The sequence below is a fragment of the Sciurus carolinensis genome, chromosome 15 (genome assembly GCF_902686445.1).
Source record: "Sciurus carolinensis chromosome 15, mSciCar1.2, whole genome shotgun sequence".
In the NCBI taxonomy this organism is placed as follows: domain Eukaryota; kingdom Metazoa; phylum Chordata; class Mammalia; order Rodentia; family Sciuridae; genus Sciurus; species Sciurus carolinensis.
Window position 1 is genome coordinate 31,955,238 of NC_062227.1, and position 25,855 is coordinate 31,981,092.

Sequence of the window (25,855 nt, forward strand, 5' to 3'; positions counted from 1 at the left end):
TCTAAATTTCTGAATGCCAAGTTACAAAATAACCTGAAGGTGATAAGCAAGAGAAGGTCAAATGCCTTCCCTCCCCAGAAATAAGAGGGAAGATGGCTACACTTTCTCAGCTACTGGCCATTTCTGGATTTTCCTTCTGCCCACATCTTCCCCTGTGGAAATGAACGGGCTTCCATCACACCCACCAGCAACCAGACCTTTTATTTTTTATGGGGTTTCTGCTTCCATACATGGAGGCAGTGCCTTCTCTTTAAGCTGTTTTACTCCCACCCTTTGGCATCCGCCGCCTTCCTGTTTGTGATCTGATAGCCCAAGTCATATTTGAACAAAGACATCATAGCACTTGTTCAGAGTGACAAAATCATCTGCAGAGCCTTTTCCTGAAATAACCTCTTGGTGACCTGCACTTTCACCTTTCCTAATAAATGCAAGTCCCTAAATAAAACCTTGCATTTTTGATAGATGGAGCAGTTGTATAGGTCTTTACTGTTTTCTTCTCAGTGTTCTCAGATTTTTCTAAAATAGACATATTATTACCCCTAACCCTACCCGAACCCCTAACTCACACATTCATTAGCAAAATAAAATTATTGCCTTTAGAAAGAAAAGATTATTACCCCTTCAAAAGTTACCAGAATCTAACCACTTACATAAACAGAGAATCTGCAAGGGGTGGAGGCATGGGTCAGTGTAATGGACAGATTTGGAAAATTCAAGGCAAAACATATTTTTAAAATTATTCACATCTAGCCTTGACATACATGCTGAAATTTTTGCACAAAAAATAGTCACTGCTATTTATATTTAAAATACTTTATTCATTTTATTGTAGGAAAATACAATTATATTATTTTGAAAAATAGAGGAAATAACAAAGAAAAATTTAAACATTTGTGGGTGAGGATATAGCTCAGTTGTAGAGTGTATGATTGAAACTCTCAAACCTGGGTCCTGTCCCCAGCAGGAAAAAAAAATAGTTCCACCATTCCAGGATAACCGCTGTAAATATTTTATTGTTAACAAATGACTTCATACCTAATATGATGCCTGTCTTCCCTGCTTATGTCTTTTTGTGACATCACGTGTGCATATTTTTCCATGTCATGAAAAACTTTTGTAAGCAACATTCTTAAAAAATACATAATTTTTAATGTTTTAACTACACCAAAATTTATTTGTATTAATATTTAAATACCTTCTTGGAACACCTACCAATTGATAGAAAAGAAAGACCCATACACATGTTAAGATGTAAAGAGAAATTGTTTAGGGCAGAATAAATAGTTAGCAGTTTCTTTAATTTCATCACGTGAACTGTGGAGAGCTTAGTTGGCCTGAGGTCACAGAGGGCAGTACCTTGTGAGCAAGGGTCATTTTTTCATTGTCGAATGCCTAGTGTCTCACTTCGTGTCTCTCTTAGGCAGCTGATGTTTGAATGGAAGTCTGGAAGGAAGAAAGGAATGGGCAGAGGGAGAAGCGATGTCCATGGTCTCTTCCTCCTGGTTCCATTTGCCTCCTTCCCTAAAGAAGGCAGCCAGCCTGCCAGGAAAAGCACGAGGCAGGGAAGAGCTGCCAGGTCATGCAGAAAGGGCATGTCCTTGGCAGCCCATGTGTGGCTCAAAGTAAAAGATGAAAATAGAAACCATCATGCTGTTGCAGACCCAGCACTAAGGGAAGCATTTGATAGTTCAACTCTCATTCTAATTAAGAAAGGAAGGAGAGAAGGGAGGGGAAAAGAAAATGTTATGGAAGGAATTTGAAGGTGAAAAAAGAAAGGCAAGAAGATAAACATTTTCCAGTTTGCTCAAAGTCGACTTGTATCTGCTGGGTAATCAGTGGAGAGAGATTGCTTAATAGTGACTATAGAAAACGCTTTCGTTTCAGGGTCTTTTTAAAAATTTATTTATTTTTTAATTTTTTACAGACTACATTTTGATTCATTGTACACAAATGGGGCACATCATTTCGTTCCTATGGTTGTACACAATGTAGATTCACACCATTCGTGTAATCATACATGTACATAGGGTAATAATGTCTGTCTCATTCCACCATCTTTCATACCCCGCTCCCTCTCATTTCCTTCTACCTAATCCTTGGTTCCCCCATTCTTCTCTCACTCCCCACCCCCCACCCCCATTATATATTATTCTCCACTTATCAGGGAAAACATTTGGCCTTTTTTTGGGGGGGGATTGTCTTATTTCACTTAGCATGATATTCTCCAATTCCATCCATTTATTTGCAAATGCCATAATATTATTCTCTTTTATGACTGAATAATATTCCATTGTGTATATATACCACAGTTTCTTTACCAGTTAATCTGTTGAAGGGCATCTAGGTTGGTTCCACAATCTAGCTATTGTGAATTGAGCTGCTATAAACATTGATGTGGCTGTGTTACTGCAGTTTGCTGATTTTAAGTCCTTTGGGTATAAATCGAGGAGTGGGATAACTGGGTCAAAAGGTGGATCCATTCCAAGCTTTCTGAGGATTCTCCACACTGCTTTCCAGAGTGACTGCACCAATTTGCAACTCCACCAGCAATGTAAAAGTGTGCCTTTTTCCCCACATCCACGCCAACATCTATTATTGTTTGTGTTCTTGATAACAGCCATTCTAATTGGAGTAAGATGAAATCTTAGAATTGTTTTAATTTGCATTTCTCTAATTACTAGAGATGTTGAACACTTTTTCATATATTTATTAATTGCCTGTATGTCTTCTTCTGTAAAAGGGTCTTTGTTTTTAAATCTGCATTAATTCTTCTCATTCAGGAAACTCCATATCCCATCAGAACATTAGGGTACTGATGCAATCAAAGTTAAGCCACTCTCTGTTCAAGATGTAGGGGCCGTGAATACAGGAAGTATTAGTGACTGTATTCTCCTTGTCCTCTCTGCTTTTCAAATGGTGTAAGTGGGAGCCCTCAGCAAATGGGAGCAGCTTGGGCAGCATCCAGTTGGGGGCCAGGGCAGGAGGTTGTCATTTACCATGCTCAGGGAAACAGAATGAATGTGGTGCTTCAACACATACACAAATATAAAAGAGCCAGAGATATGTTCGTCTGCTGACACACAGGTAGATTACTCTATCCAAATGGATATACGAGAGTTTTAAGAAAGTAGCAGTGATTAGGAGGGGAAGTGAAGAGGGAGAGGAAGGCATTCTCACTTTCTAAAATATATTTTCTTGATCTCATCAATCTTATATTCTTTTGTTGGTCACCCAAAATTTCATCAGGAAAAAAAAAAAAAAGATAGTATTTATTGGGCAATGATAAAGACAGCAGGGAACAAGGTTCAAAGAGGGAAAAGTCCCAGGATGCCACACTGTACAAGATGGAAGAGAAACACAGCTGAACATATCTGCTCATGCACAGGTGGACCCAGTGCTCAGGACCCGCAGTTCCTCATTCTCAATCACCTGTACCCACTAGTCATGTCCTAGACCCTGCTGGATGCTGAAGTCATCAGTTCAAAGGTTCCCAGTTGCAGACCACAGATTCCCTTGCTGCACACTCAAGGTGTTGGACTCTTTTGGGGGGCAAGAGGATTCAGCCTTTCCAACTTGTCACCATAATTAATTCTTTTTGGCTCTTTAGTTGAAGCTCTCTCCCATTCTCCACCCTGGCTATAGCAGACTCCATTTCACTCAGACCTCTCCTCTCATCCTCTCTTAACAAATGCCAATGCTGCCTCTTTCTCCCTTCCCCTATCCACAGAAAAGAACCCCAGAAGCTTTAAACACACCTCGCCTCCAGATCTAGAAACCTGTTTACACACCTTCCCTCCTGATCAGTAGAAGGGCTGCCCTCCCCTCTTGAAGCCTGGCTCTCCGCCTCACTCTAGGTACTGCTGTTCCCCGTTCTCAGGGACCTTGGGCTATTGATGATCTCTTCTCCCATTGCCGTCCTCAACTGCTTTCTCCCAAGGACTCATTCCATCAATTTAAAACTGCTCATTCTGAAAGTCAAAACAAGCCTCTGCTCATCCTACTGAGCCCTCCGGCTCTTCTCCTCTAGTCACCTGCCAAACTGGGAGTCATACAGGGTCGCTTCCACTCTGCACAGCACCCTGCAGACTGGCTCTCTCACCAGTGTGACCAATGCCTTTTAAGTCGTTATTGTATCTGAACTCTTGGCAGCCTGTGACCTCCATTCCTTCCTTTAAACACTGCAGTTCCTTTGACTTCCAGAACCTTCCCAGCTTTTTCTCCTCCGTCGCTACTCATGAGCCCTGAGGTTCTCAGCCATGGCACCCAGCACTCTGGGTGGTAGTTGTGTGTTTATGAATGAATAACATTTCTCTTCATCCAGAAAGTGAATCTTCAGGCAACACACGTCTATCTATCTGGGCAGAGACCCAGCAGACTCTTCGTAAATATTTGCTAAACTGAATTTTTTTGTAACATTTTGGGAGTTGAATGTTAAATTGAAATATATTTTGAAACACAGACAGGCATGAAAGTAATATGGTAGTCCTCAGGCAAAAACAAATTTTTTCATTGAAAACATGTTCCAGAAATCAGCTTTGGCCAAGAGTGCAGACCTTCGATGTGTAGGTCTTATGTGTGTCTATCAGTATGCAGGATTTTGGAGTTGTATACAGTGCATGTGTCTAGAATGTTGTTCTTGTGCAGGGAGTTGCCTCCTCCCTCAGATACCCTCCTCCCTTAGATACCCTCCTTCGTCAGATGCCAGTTTTTTGATTGTTTTCGTTTGTTTGTTTGTGATACTGGGAAATGAACCCAGAGGCATTCTTCCACTGAGCTACATCCCTAGCCCTTTTAATTTTTTTATTTTGAGGCAGAGTCTTATAAGTAACTGAGACTGGCTTCAGACTTGCACTTCTCCTGCCTCAGCCTCCCAAGTCACTGAGATTATAGGTGTGTGCCACTGCGCCCTGCTCCTTATTAGTTTCTCTAGATTTCAGACTGATTAGCTTCTTCTAGTGATGGGTTCTGGCTGCTCGGTCAGATCTCCCACTTTCATGATCCTTGGCACTGCTACTCACAAGTCACAGGACACGGGTTCCAGGTTTTATTTCCCTTCAAGACTCCTGAATTGTAGAAAAGTTGCTGCTTCCTCTTTAATGTTTTGGAGGGATGGCCTCAGTGGACACAATATTGTTTTTTTCTCTAATCCCAGAAGCATAGAGTTTGATGCTCAAGTTTTCTGTAAACACATTTGAATTCTATAACTTTTCAGTAAAGAAAAGGTGGGGGCGGGGGGACAAATAGCTCCAATCTAGCTGCTTGGAGTCCTTGGCCCACCAAGAAGCTTCCTGGCTAGGGATATTTAGAAATGGACATTTATTTCTTCAGGGATGCCCATGAGGCATGTTGGCAACTCCCTGAGGGTGAGATTAATAGCCTTTAGGGAACACAGGATTCCTAACTACTGCTATCATAGAGCTCAGTGAGTTTCACATTGTCATAAAAGAAGACTTAATCAGCTGGGTGCAGTGGCACACCCTGTAATCCCAGTGACTGAGGCAGGATTTCAAGTTCGAAGCCAGCCTCAGCAGAAGTGAGGTGCTAAGCAACTCAGTGAGACCCTGTCTCTACATAAAATGCAAAATAGCAAAATAGGGTTGGGGATGTAGCTCAGTGGTACAACTCCCCTGGGTTCAATCCCCCAGTACAAAAAAAAAAAAAAGAAAAAAAAAGACTTAATGATACCTCCTAAGTTCCCAACCATGTCAAAAGTAGGATTTAGTATTTAGGTAGACTTGGCTGAGCCTCTTGGTACTGCCATTGGTATCCTGGGTGGGAACTGCTGAAATCTATTTTTTTTTTTTAATTGTGTAGTTGGAAAATGTGACAGACTTGTTCATGATTTATTAGAAAATAAACTTTTATTTAATCCTCTAGAACTGTAATAAGCAAATTAAATAAAAAGGAAAACAGACAAAAGTGATCTTTGTCAAATCCGGTCATTTCTCAGCACTTCTGACCATTTTTAGATTCTCTGGACTTATTTTTATTTTTTTGTCTTGTGGTGCTGGGGATCTAATTTGTGCACACTAGGCAAGCTCTCTACCACTGAGCTACATTCCCAGCCCTCTGCATTTATTTTTCCCATATTTTTATTGGTGCATTATAATTATATAGAATGGTGGAATTCATTGTTAGGTATACATACATGCACATGATATAACAATAGAATCTGGTCAGTATTATTCCCCAGAATTCCTCTTCCTCCCTGTCCTTTCCTCTACTCTGCTGATCTCCCTTCAATTTTCATGAATTCCCCATCCCCCCACCTTTCTTTTCCTTTCTCTTCTCTAGCTTCCACATACGTGAGAAAAATAGGCCCTTAACTTTCTGAGTTCAAATTATTTTGCTTAACATGATGTTCTCAAGTTCTATTCATTGTGCTTATTTTTGGAAAACAAAACATGAAGACTAAACCAGAAACTAATGGAAAAAGTTGTTGTATCTGTGTGGGATATAAGTGACAGATGCAGGATGAATATAATTTCATTTATAATTTTGACTTTTGATCCTTAAAAATGATTTACTTATTTAAAAATTAAAAAATTAAAATGACAGGAGGAAGGCAGACTTAAAATTGAATACAAACAGAAATATATGAATCTAACTGCATACCACATTGATAACACAGCCACATAGCAAAAATAATTAATTCAGGGAATTTTTGAACACTGTTATTCAGTGTTATTGTACACTATCAATGTGTTATATCCTAAGCACAAAAAATGCAAATAACTAGTATGTTCGTGGTTTGGGAGTAATATTGATCATTTAAAACTATTTTATGTAATCATAGGAGAGAGCAAATTTACTGTTGTTGAAAACTAAGGTTCTCACATGAAAGAAGGGAGCCTCGAATATGTAATGGGGAAAAGTAAAGAATGTTTCTTTTAGATTTAAATTGCAGATGTAAGTGTGAGCTTAAAATTTGAAGAAAACTAAATATATTTTCTACCTCTGTCCAGTGAAAGGTCTTACAAACAGTGACATCCCAGCATCAATGAGCACATTCAGATGTTGGCTGTCCCAGCCTTGAGGTGGAGACAGGTCTGGAATATTTTGTAGTATCAGAAAGTGAGAACATACTCAGAATTGTTGGGGACATGTTAAAAGGACAAAGAAGGCTGCCTGAAGGGTATTTTACTGTACAAGTTTACAGATTTTGAGCATCAAAAGGAATATCAGCAATGGATTGTAACCTATTGAAATTGCTTTAAAAACCCATGAACCTAAAGCAATGCTGAAAAATAAAAGGGGCAGAAGTGAGGGGAAACCCTGTTTTACAAAAGAGTACCAGTTGATAAATGTAGAGGAAATGATAGGGTTAAAAAATCCCTAAATTGTATTACCAATGTAATTATTGATTCCTACAAGGATCATCAATGGATGCTAAAACCACTGGATAAAATGTCACTGGAGAACAAATATTCAGAGTCTTCAAGTATCATTCCGTGGGTTAAAAATTACAAAGAAGGGCTGAAGGTGTAGGTCAGAGGTAGAGCAGTTGCCTAAAAGAGTCATGCTTGTAAGCACGTGCACACACACACGCGCACACGCACACACACACCAAAACAAAATCAAAAAAAGAGAATCTACAAAATGGAGGGATTTGGCTGGAGACATACCCCAACCAAGTAATCAAACTTTGGCATCTCTAGTTATGGCCAAATTGATAGTGCAAAAGGAAGGGCATGATGTCCCAATGGGGTGTAACTGCCCGAAGCGTTTAACCCAAGTCCAATCACAGGCAGGTCTCAGACAAATCCAGATGGTGCAGCATTCTACACAATAGTCTGGACTTTTCTAAAACAGCAATGTCATGAAAGGCCAAAATGGAAAAAAAAAAGAAATGGCAGGGAACCTGTTGAGCTGTTTTAATTATGGAGAATAAAGGGACATGACAACCAAGTATAAGGTTTAACCCTTTTTATTATTATTTGTTTTTTAATTAACAAATTGTATATTTTTATGGTACACAGCAATATTTTTATATAAGTATATAGCTAAATCAACTAATTAAGATATGTTGCTTCACATACTTATTTTTTGAGATGACAACTTTAAAACCTTTATTCTCTCAGTAATTTTCATGTATGTATCACATTGTTGTTGACTCTAATCACCATGTTGTACGATGGACTTCCTGAATTTATTCTTCTTATCACACTGAAAGACTGTGTTCTTTAGCTAACATCTCCCTAATCTCCTCGGTCCACAGCCCCTGCTTAATTCTTAATTGAATTCTCAACCTAAAAATGAAAAATAAATCTCTTGAGCAGTTAGTGAAACCCAAATTCAGGCCATGTATCAGACATGGTACTTGATGCTAGTTCAATTCCATAGAAGTAATAATGTATTTGAATAGGAAAATTCTTTGCTCTGATGAAATACATATTGAAGTTTTTAGAGATGAAATAGTATGGCATATGTTATTTATTTAAATTATTTAAAAATAATAACAGGGGCTGGGGAGATAGCTCAGTCAGTAGAGTGCTTGCCTTGCAAGCACAAAGCCTTGGGTTCGATCCCCAGCACCCAAAAAAAAAAATTAAAAAAAATAAATAAATAAAAATAATAATACAAAATAATAAAGAGAAAAGGCAAATGTAGCAAAATAGTACAAATTGGTTAATCTAATTGAAGGGTATACACATATTTTTTGCACTAGTCTTTCGATTTCTGTAGCATTCAAAATAGAAACCGAAGCTGGGCTTAATGGCACATGCCTGTAATCCAGTGGCTCAAGAGTCTGAGGCACAAGGATCACAAGTTCAAAGTCAGCCTCAGGGACTTGGCAAGGTCCTAAGCAATTTAGCGACCGATAAAATTATAAAAAGGGCTGGGGATGGTGCTCAGTGGTTGCGCACCCTTGGGTTCAATCCCTGGTACCCAGTCCCTTAAAAAATAGAAAGCAAAGGGAAGACAGTTGTGTTTCGTTGATGACATAGCCATCTGTTGGAATTTGGTAATTATTGTCTTCAAATAGTTTCTAGAATATGGAAAGGTATCTCCGTACTCCCTTTTAAGAAGTTTTAAATTAATTATTGAATAGATCAAATTGATAAAAAGTAGTTGAGATCACAATACGAAAAGAAATCACAGTAGGGTGAACACCCATTACCCACCACAACGAGAACACTGAAGACACTGTGCCCTCCCAATTCAAATGTCCCTCCTCTTTCAAAGGGAACTATTATCCTGAATGTGTTTGTGTTTATCAGTTCCTTGCTTTTATTTGTAGTTACACTACAATGCCTTAACTCCTAAACAATAGATGGTTTAATTTCATATGCTTCAGATCCCTTTATAAGTAGAACCATGTTCTCTGTATTCTTCTATGATTTGCCTTTTATACTCACATTTACATCCCTGAAATTGATTCTGTTGTGTAGCTGTGATTCATTCATTTTACTACTCTAGTATTCTATTTACAGAACACTCTCCTTTTTATTTTTAATTTTTGGTGGCACTGTACCACTGAGCTACATCCCAGCCCTTTTTATTTTATTTTGAGGCAGGGTCTCACCAAGTTATTGAGGCTGTCCTTGAACTTGTGATCCTTCTACCTTAGTCTCCCAGGTCACTGGAATTTTAAGCAAGCAGTATCACACTCAACTTACCACATATAGCAAGACCCTGTCTCAAAAAGAAATTTAAAAAATTAATTTGGCATGGTTCCATGTCACTGTGATTTTAATTTGTATTTCCCATATTATTAATGAGTTCGAACATCTTTTCATATGTTTATTGGCCATTTGGTTTTTTTCTTCCAGGAAATTCCATTAAATTTTTTTCCCATTTTCTCTTGAATTAGAAGAGTAATTTATTATTCTAAATACTAATCCTTTGTTAGTTATACTTGTTACAAATTTGGGAAGCTTGTCTTTTTTGTTTAGATGTCTTTGATGAATAGAAGCTGAGGCAGGAGGATCTCAAGTTTAAAACCAGCCTCAGCAGCTTGGTAAGGCCCTAAGCAACTTAGTGAAATTCTGTCTCCAGGACAGGGGATGTGGCTCAGTGGTTAAGTGCCCCTGGGTATCCCCCCCAAAAAAAATTCCTTTATAAGGCAATAGATATTCTATATTGTCTTCTAAAAGTTTTAGAGTTTCGTTATTTACATTTGTCTTTAATCCACATGGGTTTTTCTGTGTATCATATAACACATAATTCAATATAAACAATAAATTAAGGGGCTGGGGCTGTAGCTCAGTGGTAGAGCGCTTGCCTCTCATGTGCAAGGCACTGGGTTTGATCCACAGCACTACATAAAAATAAAGATATTGTGTCCATCTACTAAAAAGTAAAAAATAATTAAAAATAAAATAATAAATACAATATAATTTCTTTCACGGAGTTAACCAATTGCTCAGTGCTTTTTTTTTCTTCTTCTTCTTCTTTTTTTCTTTTTTGTGGTACTGGAGTTCGAACCCAGGGAGCTCACCACTGAGCCACATCCCCAATCCTTTTTTATTTTTTATTTTGAGACAGGGTCTAATTAGATGGCCCAGGCTGTCCGTGAACTTGCAATCCTCTTGCCTCAGCCTCCTGAGGGCCTGGGATTGCAGGTGTGCACCACGCCGCTGCACTTTAGCACTAATTATGAAGAGCTCATCCTTCTGCCACTGATCTTCAGTGACCAAGTTTCCATATGCCTTGAGGGTCTGTTTCTAGGTTTCTGCCCCTGTCAATTAATACAGCTCAAATTCTCAATCTTTATCGAGGCAAAGAGGCAAATCTCTCCTACCTTTTTTTCTTGATCCTTAGCTCTACCATGTAAATTTTAAAAACCTATTTTTCATACACACACACACAAAAAAAAAAAAAAAAACAATTTTTTGGGCATCATGTGGTATCTTTGGATCTTTGAGAATTTAACCATAGTTTATGATGTAGCTTTATTTAGGTCTTCTTTAACTTGTTTAATAATTTTGTCATTCCTCCATAAAGATCTTTAGATTTATTCCCAGATACTTACTACTTTTCACGTTATTGCAATTTTCTCTTTCTTTTGCAGTGCTGGGAATTGAACCGAAAGCTTTGAGCATGCTAGGAAAGCATACTACTGCTTAGCTGCATCCCAGCCTACGATTTTTTTTTTTATTTAATTTTTATATTTTTGTTGTACTCAGAATTTAAACCAGGGGCACTCTACCACTGAGCTACATCCCCAGTCCTTATTTGTTTTTTGTCTGTTTTTATCATCTTTTTTTTTTTTCTCTTTCCACATTTTTCTTTTTCTTCTTTATTTTAGGACAGGGTCTTGATAAGTTGCCCAGACTGTCTTTAAACTTGTGATCGTCCTGCCTCAGTCTCCTGAGTCACTAGAATTACAGGCATATGCCACTAAGACTGGCTGTTTTATTAAGTTTTTAAAACATATATTTCCTGGGGCTGGGGTTGTGGCTCAGAGGTAGAATGCTTGCCTGGCTATGCGTGGGCCACTGGGTTAGATCCTCAGCACCACATAAAAATGAGTAAATAAAATAAAGGTATTATGTCCATCTACAACTAAAAAAAATTTTAAAAATATATTTCCTAACTGTTTGCTGCTGGTGTATAGAACTACAACTAATTTTGGTAAATTTTTTTTGAGTGGAGAGTGCTGAGGATTGAACCTGGGTCTTACACATTCTAAGCACACACTACCACTGAGATACCTCCCATCCCAGGAAGTTTATTTTTTTAATGCAACTTCACTAAATTCTTACTAATTTAATTGATTTATCCATGAATTATTTTGTGTTTTCTACACAAACATATTACTACTTAGAAAATATAAGCTATAAACATTATTATTAGAAAACAGTGGTAGTTTTCTTTCTTACTTTACAGTTACAAGTGAAAAAAAAAAAAAATCAGGATATGTAATTACAAAATGTGAGCCAGAGAAAATATTCATAAAAAACCCACAGAAGGAAAGCACAGAAATGTAAGCAGTGGCTTATTTTGAGTTAAAGAATTAAGGATACATTTCCCCTTTTTAACATACCTCTACACATTTTTCTAAAAGAGTATCAACTTTCATAACAAGAAACAAAATTTGAAAGCAAAAGCAAATCTAAAATAAATTTAAAGGTAAGCATGACTTCAGTATGCCCATTTAGAAATAAAGGAAATACCTCTACCACCTGGTCTCCACCCAATTTCACCACGGCAGAGTCCTCCTGGCTGCATAATTAGGGACTGATATGCCACAATATATCTAAATGACCTCTTAGATCTCTGGGACTTTGGTCTATTGAGGGCATGAATGGAATTAACCCCTCAAAGTCATACTTCTGGTCTTATTTTCATTTGTTCTGAAATGTAATCAACTCTTAATTTCTATAAGGTTTATTTTTCCCTCTTTATGAGTTATTTACAATCATTTCATCTTGGGGTGCCCTAATTTACACTGCTTATTTCCTAAGGACTAAGCCTCAACTGACACTACTCCCCATTTACAGATAAGGAAACACACCCCTAGAGAGTAAGTGTTCCTGTCTGCTACTGCAACCTTCCTCTATCCCATAGTAACTTTGTCTCCCTTCGTCTTCTCTATTATAAGCTCCATGAGATTAAGATGTCTGCTTGTCCTGTTCTACTCTGTATCCCCAGGCCTAGCATGGCACCTGATAGTTATCTGACACATAGTAGATGATTAATAGTTACTGAATGTTGAATGAGTATTACAGACAATCCACTCTCCAAAAAAATCACAGTACCTATCATATTAAATGTTTGATGGCTTGCTTTTGGAAATATTCACAAGAAACTTTGATTACATTCAGGTGGAAATTGAAAACAATCTCTAAGCAAAAGCTCCTTATAAAAAATGTTTGAAAGCAAAATTATCTTCCTATACACCTTTTCTTGTATAATGAATTTTTCTTTATTTTAATATTTTTAAGTGCATATGGGCACAATGCCTTTATTTAATTTATTTTTTTATGCAGTGCTGAGGATCGAACTCAGTGCCTCACACATGCTAGGTAAATGCTCTACCACTGAGCCTCAGCCCCAGCCCATGAATTTTTCATATGGTAAAACATTTCTCTCTTTTTTTACATCATCCAGGGCTTCTAGATGCTAACTACATGTATTTGTTAATTGAGCTGGTATTATTTCAAAGCTAGATAAACAAAATTAAATCAAAATAATTCATAAAAGTCTATTTATTTCAAAGGAGTAGTTGGCGTTTCAGTAATCCCAACAATAACTTCATGCACATTAACTATTTTTGTTGTCTAATATATAGATGTCTGTATTATAGACCAAGTGAATGACAACATACTAACATTTCAGTTTTTAACATTTTTACAGTAATTATGAGTAATTTAGTTCATTTTATTAATTTGGTACATTATAAACCCAATGTTTGAGGGCTTCTGCATGCTCTAGATGTTGCGTATCAATGTATAAAACTGGCCAGACATGGTGGCACTCACTTGTAATCCCAGCAGCTTGGGAGGCTGAGGCAGGAGGATCACTAGTTCAAAGCAGCCTCAGCAACGGTGAGGCACTAAGCAACTCAGTGAGACCCTGTCTTTAAAAATACAAAATAGGGGGGCTGGGGATATAGCTCAATCGGTAAAGTGCTTGCCTTTCAAGCACAAGGCCATGGGTTCGATTCCCAGCACCAAAAACAAAACAAAACAAAACAAAAAAATACAAAATAGGGCTGGGGATGCAGCTCAGTGGTTGAGTGCCCCTGAGTTCAATCTCCAGTTACACCCCCACCAAAAGTATAAAACTTATATAACAGAGGTTGGGGATGGAGCTCAAGGTAGAGTGCCTGTCTAAATGTGCAAGGCCATGGGTTCAACCCCCAGCACCAAAAAAAGGAAAAAAATACAGTATTACCTTAAAAAAAATCTCACAAATTAATGTATCCTTGGACTCAGTATATTTTCCTTTCCTTTTATGTATTTTGTTGTTAAACATGGTGTAAGGAAAATTTATGCAATTATATTAATTTGGTCAAGAACAGTGGTCCAAAGCCGAATTTTTTGAGTGGTCTATAATAGCTCTCAGTACTTTGCATATAAATAGAATTTAATAAACAGAGGTTTCCTATATTCAATTGCTTTTACTTCATGTATCAGAACATTCCTTGTTATTTATTTCAGGTATGGGAGACAGGATGGGATGTTCTCAAGAAAAGAAGCCTGATATTTCCTCCTCAAAATTCTGGCAGGGAGTCAATGTCTGTGTACGCTTAGTACCCAGTATCAGTCAACAGTACAATTAAGTTTACGTGCGTGTGTGGGAAGATAAACTCCTTTTCTTCTTCTTGGCAGGTGTCCTTGTAGACTTGGGTCTGGAGGAAAATGGAACAGCTCATCAGAGAGCAGAGAAATACGTTGTTCGCCTGGACAATGAGATTCAAAGCAAGTTTGAAGTGTTTATGAGGAGGGTGAAACAGAACCCATACACACTGTTTGTGCTAGTTCATGACAACTCCCATGTGGAATTAACGAGGTGATTGCTTTCGTGTGAGCAAACACAGTATTTCTTCTATCGCAGTCATTGTTACACAAGGAAGTCTTTTGAAAGATGGTGTGGAACCCCAGAGACCCTAACATTTGGCATCTTCCCACTACTAACTTATTCCTAATCTTTTATTGCTCCTTCAACTCTTTTTCCGATTTAGTGATGATTTTATTTTAAATATACTGTGCAGGAATTTAGAAATTTCTGTTAAAAAAATACTGTCTTAAGAATATCTTGGAGGTCGGGGGTGTAGCTCAGTGGTAAAGTGCTTGCCTAGCACGTGTGAAGCACTGGGTTCGATCCTCAGCACCATATAAAAATAAATAAAATAAAGACCCATTGACAACTAAAAAATATATATTTAAAACAACTCTTTAAAAAAAAAAAAAAAAAAGCATGATGGAACCCAGTTGCTTCAGAAGAGAGGATGGGGAGGAGATCAAGGTGAATTAGCTCCCAGGAGAGAGATGTGCGTCCTTCTCTACTCTTCCCTAGGTTCTTCCTTCATTCTCTTCCTTCTTCTCCCATGCTTCCTCCTCTTCCTTCCTTTTCTCCTTTCCCTCTTACCTTTAAAAGTAGTCGAAATGCCACTTTAATGTTCTGAGAGCAGATCTGAAACCTTCCCGTTTCCCAGTTTAAACAAGAGAATATTGTATTTCTTGGTTGGACTTAATGAGGAACAGTATGTTTGGAATGATAGAACCAGTTTTGCTCCCAGATCACATTGTAATCATCTGGTGAGGTGCGTCTCTGTTCCTTTGGACTAAAAAGGCAAATTGTCTTTAAAAAAGGGAGGGACAAATAGCCATCAAGTATGACATATCATGGTTTGTCCTCACCATGGGAGGAGAGGGAAGTTTCAGGCATCACTGAGCATTTATAAATCTTCTTTTCTCCAGAAGAGACTAAGGTTAGGAATCTGGAAGTTCTTTGGTCTGTGGTAAAAATGTCAGAATTCAAAAAAATCTTGTTCGGAAGCCAGAATGGGTTTGATATGCTGCCATGCGTAGGTATAAGTAAGACCTGATGTGACTTTGTTAGATTTAAGAGAAAGGAAAGAAGGAAGAGAAGGAGAGAGGAAAGGAGGGAAAAGAAATGTTATCCACATCTATTCAGTCATTGCTAACGTTCTGTGAGTAGAAATAGCTCACTAACCTTACACACCCTGTCTTTGAAAGTTTAGGGAATATTTCTGAGGACACACATTAAATCTCTCTGTGTGTCATCAAGATTCTTTTATTTAATTTTAAAAGTATGTTTTTTTGCCAGGTTGCGTGGCACACAACTGTAATCTTAGCTACTCAGGAGGTTAAAGCTGGAGGATTACAAGTTTGAGACAAGCCTCCGCAATTTGGTGAGATCCTGTCTCAAAATAAAAAATAAAAAGGGCTGGAGATGTAGCTCAGTGGTCATTTGGGGATGTAGGGGGTGTTGTGTCAAAAACTTGAGAAAAATAACTTAGAGGAGGAAAGATTTATTTTGGCTCATGGTTTCAGAGATTTCAGTCAGTGGTTATCTGGTTCCATTGCTTTGAGCCTGAGGTGAGGCAGAGCAGCATGGCAGAAGGATCTGGCAAAAGAAAAATGTTTAGCTCAAGGAAGTCAGGAAGCAGAGAGAGGGAGAAAGAAAGGGAACCGGACAGACCCAAGGACAACCCAGGCCCCACCTGCCTCCATTTCCATTACTTCTCAATAGCCCATTCAGCTGTCAATGGATTATTCCACTGATGATGTCAGAGTCCGTATGATCCAATCACTTCCCAAAAGCTCACCTCTGAATACATTGAGGACCAAACCTTCAATAAGGGAAGTCTTTGGAGGACACTTCATATCCAAACCAGAGCAGCACCTTGGGTTCAGTCCCCAGTAACACAAAATTCATGTATAAATGTGCATGTATTTGAGGATGCCTGGCAACCCAGCTTATGCAAACTGAAAGGAACTGAAAGAGCTTCAGAGATGTGAGTCTTGGTCACAGGTTGTAAAGGGACAACTCTCCCCAGACCTCCTGCCAGTCTCGAACCCAAGGCAGGAAAAGGAAAGATTTTGATAGGGGGTGGAGGGATCTGGCTGCAGGGCTCTCAGTATTGTGTCCTGGTGCAGAGGCCACCTCACCAGGTGAGCTTTCAAAGTCAAGTGCTCCATCTCAAATACAGCTGCAGCCATCCCTGGCCTGGATGAGTTTACACTATGAGGTATACTGGGGTAAACTGAAAAAATCCCTAAAATCTGTCCGCAAAGTGATAAGAAGTGTAAACATTTTCTCTTCCAAATTACATTTCAATTGAATCTGCTCCCCCCAATTTAAAAGAGCTAGAAAAACAAGAACTAAAACCTTATTTCCATGTTGGTGTCTGCTTCCATATTCAGTCAGCTAAATTAGAAGGCATTAATATGACTTTCCATTTTTCTACAGTGTCATTTCGGGCTCTCTATCCCACGGTGAACCCAGCCATGGATTGGCTGATAGAGTCATTAATTGCAGAGAAGTTCTGGACGCTTTCAACCTCTTGGTGCTCCAGGTCAGCTCCTTCCCATACACGCTGCAGACCCAGCAATCCCGGATCAGCTCCAGCAATGAGGTTCACTGGATACAGCTGGATACCGTGGTGAGTTTCTGAACACAGTCATATTCTCAGTTTCCCAGGGGGCAGAAACTTGGAACTGAATGTGGTGATGGCTTTATAAAATACAGTTCAGGAGTTCAAAGAGCTAACTAATGTAATGTTTCCTCTTCTAAAAGTTCCAGATGATCATAATTTTTTCTTTTTTGTTTTGTTTTGTTTTAATTTTCTTTTTTTGAGATGGGGGTCTCACTATGTTGCCCAAGTTGGTCTCAAACTCTTGGGCTCAAGCAATTATCCTGCCTCAGTCTTTTGAATGTTGGGTCTACAGGCACTCATCACTATGCCCTGCTGATCACAATTATGAGAAAGATTAAAAACTAGTGAGTAGTGTCCTATGGAAATTTGATTAGATTCTTATTTAATGTCATGCAGATAAAAAATTATCCATCCTGTATAGTTTTTTATATGATGTTGTCTGAGAATATTATCAAGATCATGGATCATCCTTGTGTCTTTAAATGATTTATTTTACTCTGAGACTTGCAAATTTTATTGTCCTCTTGGGTAGCCTCTTTGTCAAGTTCAAGTCTGGTTGATCTGTTTTACTGTTAACACCCTTCAGCAACTGGGTTTTCTCTTTCAACCAGTTTTCAGATTCTTGTTTGCAACTATGGAAGATGGCACCGTACTTTAAGGAATTTGGTAGAAGCATTGCATGAGTTGAGAGTAATCATATAAACATTCAGGTCTTTATGTTTTTTTATTCCAATCCCTAATACCTGAAAAACATTTTCTATAATTTAGTTTCTATACACTTACACTAAATATACTATCAAAGAAATGAGAGTTTCGGGCTGGGGAAATAGCTCAGTTGGTAGAGTGCTCACTCTCCCAAGCACAAGGCCCTGGGTTCAATCCCCAGCACCGCAAAAAAGAAATAAAAAGAAAAAAAGAAATAAGAGTTTCATAAAATAATAAAGATGAGCCATTTTGCCATGGATCCTCTGTATAAAAACATTGAACACATTGAATATTTAAAAATAAACATATTTCAGCCAGGTATGCCTATAATCCCAGTGACTTGGGAGGCTGAGGCAGGAGGATCACAATTTTGAGGCCAGTCTGGACACACAGAAAGACCCTGTCTCAAAAATAAGTAAATAAATAAATAAGCATGTTTAGGTTAGAACACTGGACGTGTCTGACATCGGAATAACATTTACTTATCAACCCAGTGCATTTCCTTTTATGTGAAGCAGGAAAGCTGTCCCTTAGGGTGAGCTCTCATCCTTAACATTGCTTCATTCTTTGCAGACAGCAGGCTCAGTTCCTGGAATCAGCTTGGCATCAGCAGCCCCTCCCATCTGAGAACTATTTCCGTGTGTTTTCACGACCACGTGGAGACTGCTCTGAGCATTTACTTTACCAGGATCTTTGTGGCAGCTCCATCCATCGTGGAGTAGCCAAGTTAGGGGTGGGATGAGAGCGCCTCCACAGTCCTTTGCCTCTGAAGCACAGGGTGAGCCTGTGGGCTGCTCTGATGCAGTGGGATTGTCAACAGAACAAATGGAATGGAAAACTAAAAACAGAGCTACCACATGATCCAGCAACCCCACCACTAGGTACATATCCAAAGGAATGAAGTCAGTATGCTGAGGAGACAGCTGCCCTTGCATGTTTCCTGCAGCTCTGTTCACTGTAGCCCAGATGAGAATAAACCCAGGTGTCTATGGACAGATGAACGAATAAAGGAAACACAGTATAAATCCATAATCAAATATTATTCAGCCACCACAAAAATGAAATTTTGTCATTTGCAGCAATATAGCTGGAACTGTATTATATATGGTTTAGATAAATATGGAACTATATATATATATGTATTATATATATACATATATAGTATGTTAAGTGAAATAAGTCAAGCACAGAAAGACAAACACTGCATGTTCTCACTTAACATGTAAAGCTAAAAAGTTGATCTCAAAGAAGTAAAAAGTAGAATAGTGGTTACCAGATCCTGGAAGGGTATTAGGAAGTACGGGATGGGGAGAGGATGGTTAACAGGTATAGGGTGCACTTGTATAGAAGGAATAACTTCTAGTATTTCATAGCATGGTAGGATAACCATTGTTGACAACAATTAATTGAGTGTTTCAAAATAGCTAATAGGATTTTGAATATTCCCAACACCAAGAAATATGTCTGAAGTGACAGATATTCCAATTACCCTGCTCTGATCATTATACATGTATAAAATTATTCAATATACGCACATATGTATTGAAATGTCACACTGTGTCCCATAAATATGTACAATTACTATGTGTCAATTAAAAATAAGACTATATTAACATTTTTAAATCCAACATATAGTTCTCCTATTATACGTGGCACAGAGAACACTATTCTAGTATACCTTGTTCACTCAAGTCTTTTCCAGAAGGGATCACTTCCATGATAGCAAGAAGGGCTAATAGCTCCTGCCCTTTATTTTTTTCTTACATGAAATTATAAACAGGTTTAATTTTCCTTAAAAGTCACTCCTATGATTATGGTTAATATCTTAGGTGTAATAATGGTATTGTGATTATATCTTTAAAAAGAGTTGTTACCTTGGCTATATTTGATAAAGTACTTATGGATTAAAGATATATTTCCAGGAATTTATTAAAAATAATTGAGGGGTAGGGACTTGTTATACCCTTCTGCAATTAAAGGTCTGAAAAATCCTATTGAATTAGAGGTCAACACAGAGAAAAGGAAAACATTACATTGATCTGTGTTACATTACACTGAATCTAATTTACAACATGCAGGGGAGAAGCTCCTGATGATTCACCTCCTTTAGTTGTCTTGAAGCCAGTGTCCTACAGAAGAATAATTGGAAAAAGCAAAGAAATTCAATTCAAAAAAACATTGTCCAGCACTCATGAACTTCAAAGAATACCCTGAGAACTGATGGTTACAGAGAAAGCAGAATTCATATCTAAGTCACTGTGATTCAAAGCAGAGTAAGTCGGTTTCATAAATCATGGAAGAAAATCAGGAAGAAAATGGCCGAGAGGGCAGTGAGGCCAAGGACTAACAAGCAAATGCCACTGGACTTGGCCTCAAAAGTCTTTGGTGACCTTCCAGGGAATAGCGTCAGGAGAGCAGAGTGGCTACAGAAAAAGCAGAGCTGGCAACTTGAGGTCAGGGGACCCGTAGGCTGGCAGTAACTGAGATGGAGAGACTTGAGAAGGGGCATTTTTTGTTTTGTTTTGTTTTGTATTATGAGAAGGGACATTTATCCCCAAATATTTTTACAGTAAAATAATTCTGAGTTTCATGACATGTTTCAAAGAATAGCCCCACTTATTTGTATAATATCACAAAAGTTACCACGACACCGTATTGCAAACAGTACAGAAACACTTTAATGCAAACACATCAGAGGGAGGGAACTATTTACTCCTAATTCAAATTTTTAGTACTTGTAGTTCTCAAAACCCACACTGGCTGCAATTCATCACAAGACACTATTAACAATCTGCTTTATAATTTTGCTATGAATTAAGAAAAATAAAAACAAGGACAGGAGAACACAGCCTCTCTAGCAAGTTATAGTGCTGTGTCAGGAAAAGGAGCAGGCAGGGAATAGGATTTGCTATTTTTCCAAAGAAATGGGCCAACAATGAGAAGGAAATATGAAGACCAAGTGCACACAAGATGAAGCTTTTCCCTGCGCCTGCGGCCCAGTGAGGAGGGAAGTGGAGATGAATGGCTTTTCCCCGCTGAACTGACTCTCTTGGCCCTGCTACGCTGGCAGCACACAGCCAAGCCCAGGAGGAAACAAGCAAAGACTTCGAGGCCTTTGCAATCTCTGTCAGACTGTGCTCTCCACCTCCAGAGTCTGTAAGAACACCCTCAAGTCCTGAGCCTCTTGTAAAGTCCATTTACCCTCAAACGGGACCCTGTTCCAACGAGCAGGCTGACTGGGTTAGAGGGGCTCAAAAAAATTTAAAAGCTGCCCATTAAAGAGCGCTTTATTTTTATCTTCTGAACCCTACAAATCACAAAATTGCTCCTCTCTTTACTTGGGTTACTAAAAAGCTCAGAGCCAAATTTGTAGACTGTTTCTCACAGTGTGCAGAAACTTCTGACATGCATTTTTTTGAGATACTAACTGGCCCCATCTTTTTTCTCTTACCCTTACTTTTCTTCCTCTGACTGCCTAATTTATTGTTACATTATTATGCTTTTAGAAGGTGTTTTATTTCCTTTAAAAAAATAAGTCGGAGAGTGTTTAAAGAAAGAAATATCAATACAAAATGAATGAAAGACTAAAATGCACAGGCAGCATGACAACAAGAAAAAATGTACAGAAAAGAGACAAGAAAACTACACACACACAAAAAAAAATCACAGACATAGGAAGTCAAAAGGCTTAATATTCTGGGGTTTCCCAGTTAAAGGACAAACAGTTTGTCACACATCTCAGGATCCTCTAAGGGCATCCTTGTGTCACATCCCAAAATAGTTACTCGTTTTCATAGTGATGACTGAATCATCAAGAAGGGAATGAATGAATACTGTGTAAAAGTACATACATATATTTTTTCCATTTATTTATTTTGTACCAGGGATTGAACCCCGGATGCTCTACCACTGAGTCACATCCGCAGTCCTTTTTGTTTTGACACAGGGTCTTGCTAAATCGCATAGGGCCTCTCTAAGTTGCTGAGGCGGTCTGTGAACCTGCCATCCTCTTGAGTCGCTGGGATTACAGGCGCGGGCCACCATGCCCAGCATACATTTCATTTTTAAAAAGAAACTTTGTAAAAGGATGCGCCTCTGTGAGTTATCATTAAATGATGTCAGGTCAGGTAAGTTTTCTGTAACAGAAGAGGTTTTGAGTTTCTCTCCAGAGAGTTTAGTAGATAGCATGGAATCACAGTTATTTGGAGGTGGTTTTGCCTCCAGAAAGTGTGTCAACGTTCCACTGATCACATATTAAGTTCTCTTGACTTCTTACTATGTGGGTGTGTGGTATTAGGGATCAAACGCAGGGCCTCGTGCACGCCAGGCAAGCGTGCTACACCCAGGCCCCTAAATTCTCTTGAAGTGAAAAGAATTCATTTCACTTAGTGCCTCAGTGATGACTGCAGAGTTGGTATCAGGTTCCATAACAAGACAACTTTCTTTTTCACCTCCCAGGGAATAACCTCTCACAGGGAACCTCCTCTCCACCCCGTCTGAAAATAAGACGCACTGTATCTGGTCCTCACTGGCCTTTGTTTGTTTGTTTGTGTGTGTGTGTGTGTGTGCGCGCGTGCACGGGCGCCCGCACCCTGGACCAGGAGGACGCGGGCTGCGAGGAGAAGCTGTACTTCGGCTTGAACGAGTACAGCAAGTCTCTGCAGTGGGGGGTCACCAGCCCGCTCCTGAGGTGCGACGAGACCTTTGAGAAGATGGTGAACACGCTCTTGGAGAGGTAAACAGGGACTCCTGCCCTCTTCTTTAGCTGTACTTTTGTGTCCAAAATAGCCAGACACCTTCTGTGGCTGTCACAGGGAGTTCCGAGCTCATGCAGAGGCCAAATAAAAATAGCCTCTCCTGAGATGCCTTTGACCCAGGGTTTCATGTGATCATCCAAGACCATCAGAGGAAGACAGTGGCCTAAAGTAGGACACAGTCCCACTTTCTGTGCCCTGAATTGTCTCCCAGTGAAGCTTCATTGCTACCGCCAGAGACTGAAAGGTCAGAAAGGGATTTGCTCATTAAAGACTATTCCTCTTCTCTCCAGCCTCCCGACCCTGGACTTCAGGCTTTTACATCTTCTCCTCTTTCCTCCTGTTGACACAGGAAAGTATCCTCAGATGACTTGGTAAAAACTAAACTTGAGGATGAGGGAGGTGGAGGACAGACTGAAGAAGGTTAAGGAACAGAGCATTTCAGTGTGTTCAGTTCTTGGGGCCCCTCCTTCAGTCTCTGATGCTTCAAGATTAAGGATAATAATTCTTCTGTCTTGTCTGCCTGTTATTCCTCAGTTCCAGGTCAAACCCTGAAAGAGTTTTTCCTTCTCTTAACTTGAATCATAAACTCAAAGATTAGTTAAAGGCATTTCCCTAACCTAACAGAAGTTCCTCCTTGTCTTGGCCTCAGTAGTCTGTGATCATCCAACAACGGAACGACATGGCTCCATCACATGAGGCAGATTGTGAGGTTTAGTAACTGTGGTTCTTAAAACTGGCCCCAATTGGGCTGGGGAGATAGCTCAGCTGGTAGAGTCCTTGCCTTACAAGCACAAGGCTCTGAGTTTGATCCCCAGTACCGCAAAGAAAAAAAAAAAAATGGCCCCAATTGATCACACGGTATCTGTTTAACAAATCTGCCCCATTTATTTTGCTAAGGGAAAAATAAAATAAAAATAAAGACAAGTGGATACATCCTAGCTACTTACAATGCTGCATCAGGAAAAAGGAGCTGGCCTAGAACAGGATTTGATATCGTCACAGCTGTTAGATTTGAGAAGTCTTAGCCGACACTGTGACATTAATCCTTTCACAGAACATGTTATCCTAAATTTCCAAAGCCATCCATGGGTCTCCCCTTTAAAGTCTGCCGCCCATTCCATGTGCCAGCCTGGAATGCACTTCTCTTCCCAGTAACATCAGAGGTTCATAACTTGTGCTTTACAGGATGATCCCATCAGCTTCAATTACAACTTTTGTAATACAAAACTGCAACTACAGTTTAATGTAAACATAACAGATTGGAGACACGAGTCGCTTTTAAATTCATAATTCTTTCAGAGTGTGAAAGGTAAACGCCTGTATATCAAAGTTACCGTTTATTCTGTTTGTCTTTTCTACGTGGCCAAGCAAAACAACAGAACAAAACACCCTAAGCTTAAAACACAGGAGCTTTCCTCCTCCAGTGCAGTCTCCGCAGGCTAATAATAACTATGATTTACTGAACAGCTGAAGGAACTGGCCCAGGATTGGCTGAACTGAAGTTCTTCTTCACTCTCCCCGCTTCCCCGCTAAAACCTTACAATGTGTGAAGAAATTGTCAGACACCTGAAAACACCCAGACACAGCTCAGTCTCCAAGTTGTATGGTCCAAGACCACTATGAGTTTCTCTCCTCACCTGAACTCATTCTGCTGTGAAAGGACAAAGTGGTTAGAATACAGGGCACTGCTGGTCCTTTCCCCTTCGAAATTCTTCAAAGACACATTATTCATTTGATGACCCTAATCTGTATTTGCCCTTGGGCTGTTCTGTGCAGGCTGGTGGATCATCTGTATTTTAAATAGATGGCAGCCAGGAAGAAAGCGCACAGACTCGGCCTCACTTCGTCCTACCCCTGGTGTGCCTCAGCCAGCCCTGGACCTGGCTCTGCTTTGCTAAAATGTACTTAATTAGCTACTTAATTAATTAACTACTCATCTAGTCATGAGGCCTGCCTTTCTGAGGAATAGCACCTACATGAGAGATTTTTCTACATGCTCTGTAATTTTAGAACTTGTCAGTTTAAACAAAGTGATCCTCTCTAAGCAGGGACCAAGGTGTGTGTTGCTTCTAAGTTTTTCTTGCTTCCCTCCCTTGACTGAGTTGGGTCTCGAGCATTAAGAGGCCACACCACTAGAGGGTGCTCTTTCACCAGTCAGCTCCCCTGCTTCCAGCAACAAGGCACATTTATGGGAAGCTATAGTTCCTGCCATCTGTAGGGCTGACCTCAAATTAGAAGTAATTAGCCATTTTATGTCTGACACTCCACAAATACAGTAAAATGTCTCCCTTTACTGTAATCTTAACTAAGTTGACAACATTACCATTCTAACCCAATGCCACCAGCAAGAGGTTAGGATCCAAGGATTATCCCATAAGTCTTGTCAACAAGTGGGCTGGGGCTGTAGCTCAGTGGCAGAGCGCTTGCCTAGCACATGTGAGGCACCGGGTTGAATCCTTAGCATCACATAAAAATAAACAAATAAAATAAAGGCATGCTGTCTACGACTACAAAAAAATTTTTTTTTTTTTTAAAGTCTGTCAACAAGTAACCTAACTGGACCAGTTCATCTCAGAATTCAATGTACATGTGAATCACCTGCAGATTCTGATCCAGTAAGCTGGGAGGTCTGGCATTTCTTACAAGCCCTCAGTGCGGCTGTTGCTGCTCTAGAGCCCACACTTTGAGAAGCTAGATGGTTTTTGTCACCAAACCATCCCTGAGCCTCTTTGTTTTACGTGTCCCAAGAGGCCATTACTCACGCACGTGCTTTGGAAGTTCAGCCTCTCCTTCTAGTGATACGGGATCCAAGGTCCTTCTAGAGCTAACCCCCTGATCTGCCCCTTCCCTGCCATGCTCCATCTGCGTTTTGCTGCCCAGGCCTCCCTGTTCCAACTGGTCCTGCTGCAGAGTGCCAGCTCCCTGTGTTCTTTTGAAGGTACCCCAGGCTGCACAGCATGGTCGTCCGCTGCTACCTTCTCATCCAGCAGTACTCTGAGGCCCTGATGGCTCTCACTACCATGGCGTCACTACGAGACCACAGCACTCCAGAAACACTCAGCATTATGGATGACCTCATCAGCTCCCCAGGAAAAAACAAAAGTGGGAGGGGACACATGCTCATTATCAGGGTGCCCTCGGTGCAGCTGGCGATGTTAGCCAAGGAGCGACTGCAGGAGGTGCGGGACAAACTGGGTCTACAGTATCGATTTGAGATCATCCTTGGGAACCCGGCCTCTGAACTCAATGTTGCAACCCACTTTGTGGCACGATTAAAGGTTAGCAAAGGACAGACGTTTCTCCTCTGAAATACCCTTTG

At 39.6% G+C, this 25,855-nt stretch overlaps 1 protein-coding gene across 7 annotated transcripts in view; it reads left to right on the forward strand.

Annotated features, from left to right (window-relative positions):
- Greb1l (GREB1 like retinoic acid receptor coactivator) overlaps positions 1 to 25,855 on the forward strand; it is a 260,469-nt gene that overhangs the window by 206,826 nt on the left and 27,788 nt on the right. For 6 of the 7 annotated variants that reach the window (XM_047526836.1, XM_047526842.1, XM_047526839.1 and 3 more), the window contains 4 exons: positions 14,280 to 14,460; positions 16,888 to 17,080; positions 22,381 to 22,514; positions 25,475 to 25,814. In XM_047526836.1, coding sequence (XP_047382792.1) covers positions 14,280 to 14,460; positions 16,888 to 17,080; positions 22,381 to 22,514; positions 25,475 to 25,814 — 848 coding nt within the window. The remainder of the gene's footprint in view (positions 1 to 14,279; positions 14,461 to 16,887; positions 17,081 to 22,380; positions 22,515 to 25,474; positions 25,815 to 25,855) is intronic. The other variant, XM_047526838.1, reaches the window with a different exon arrangement.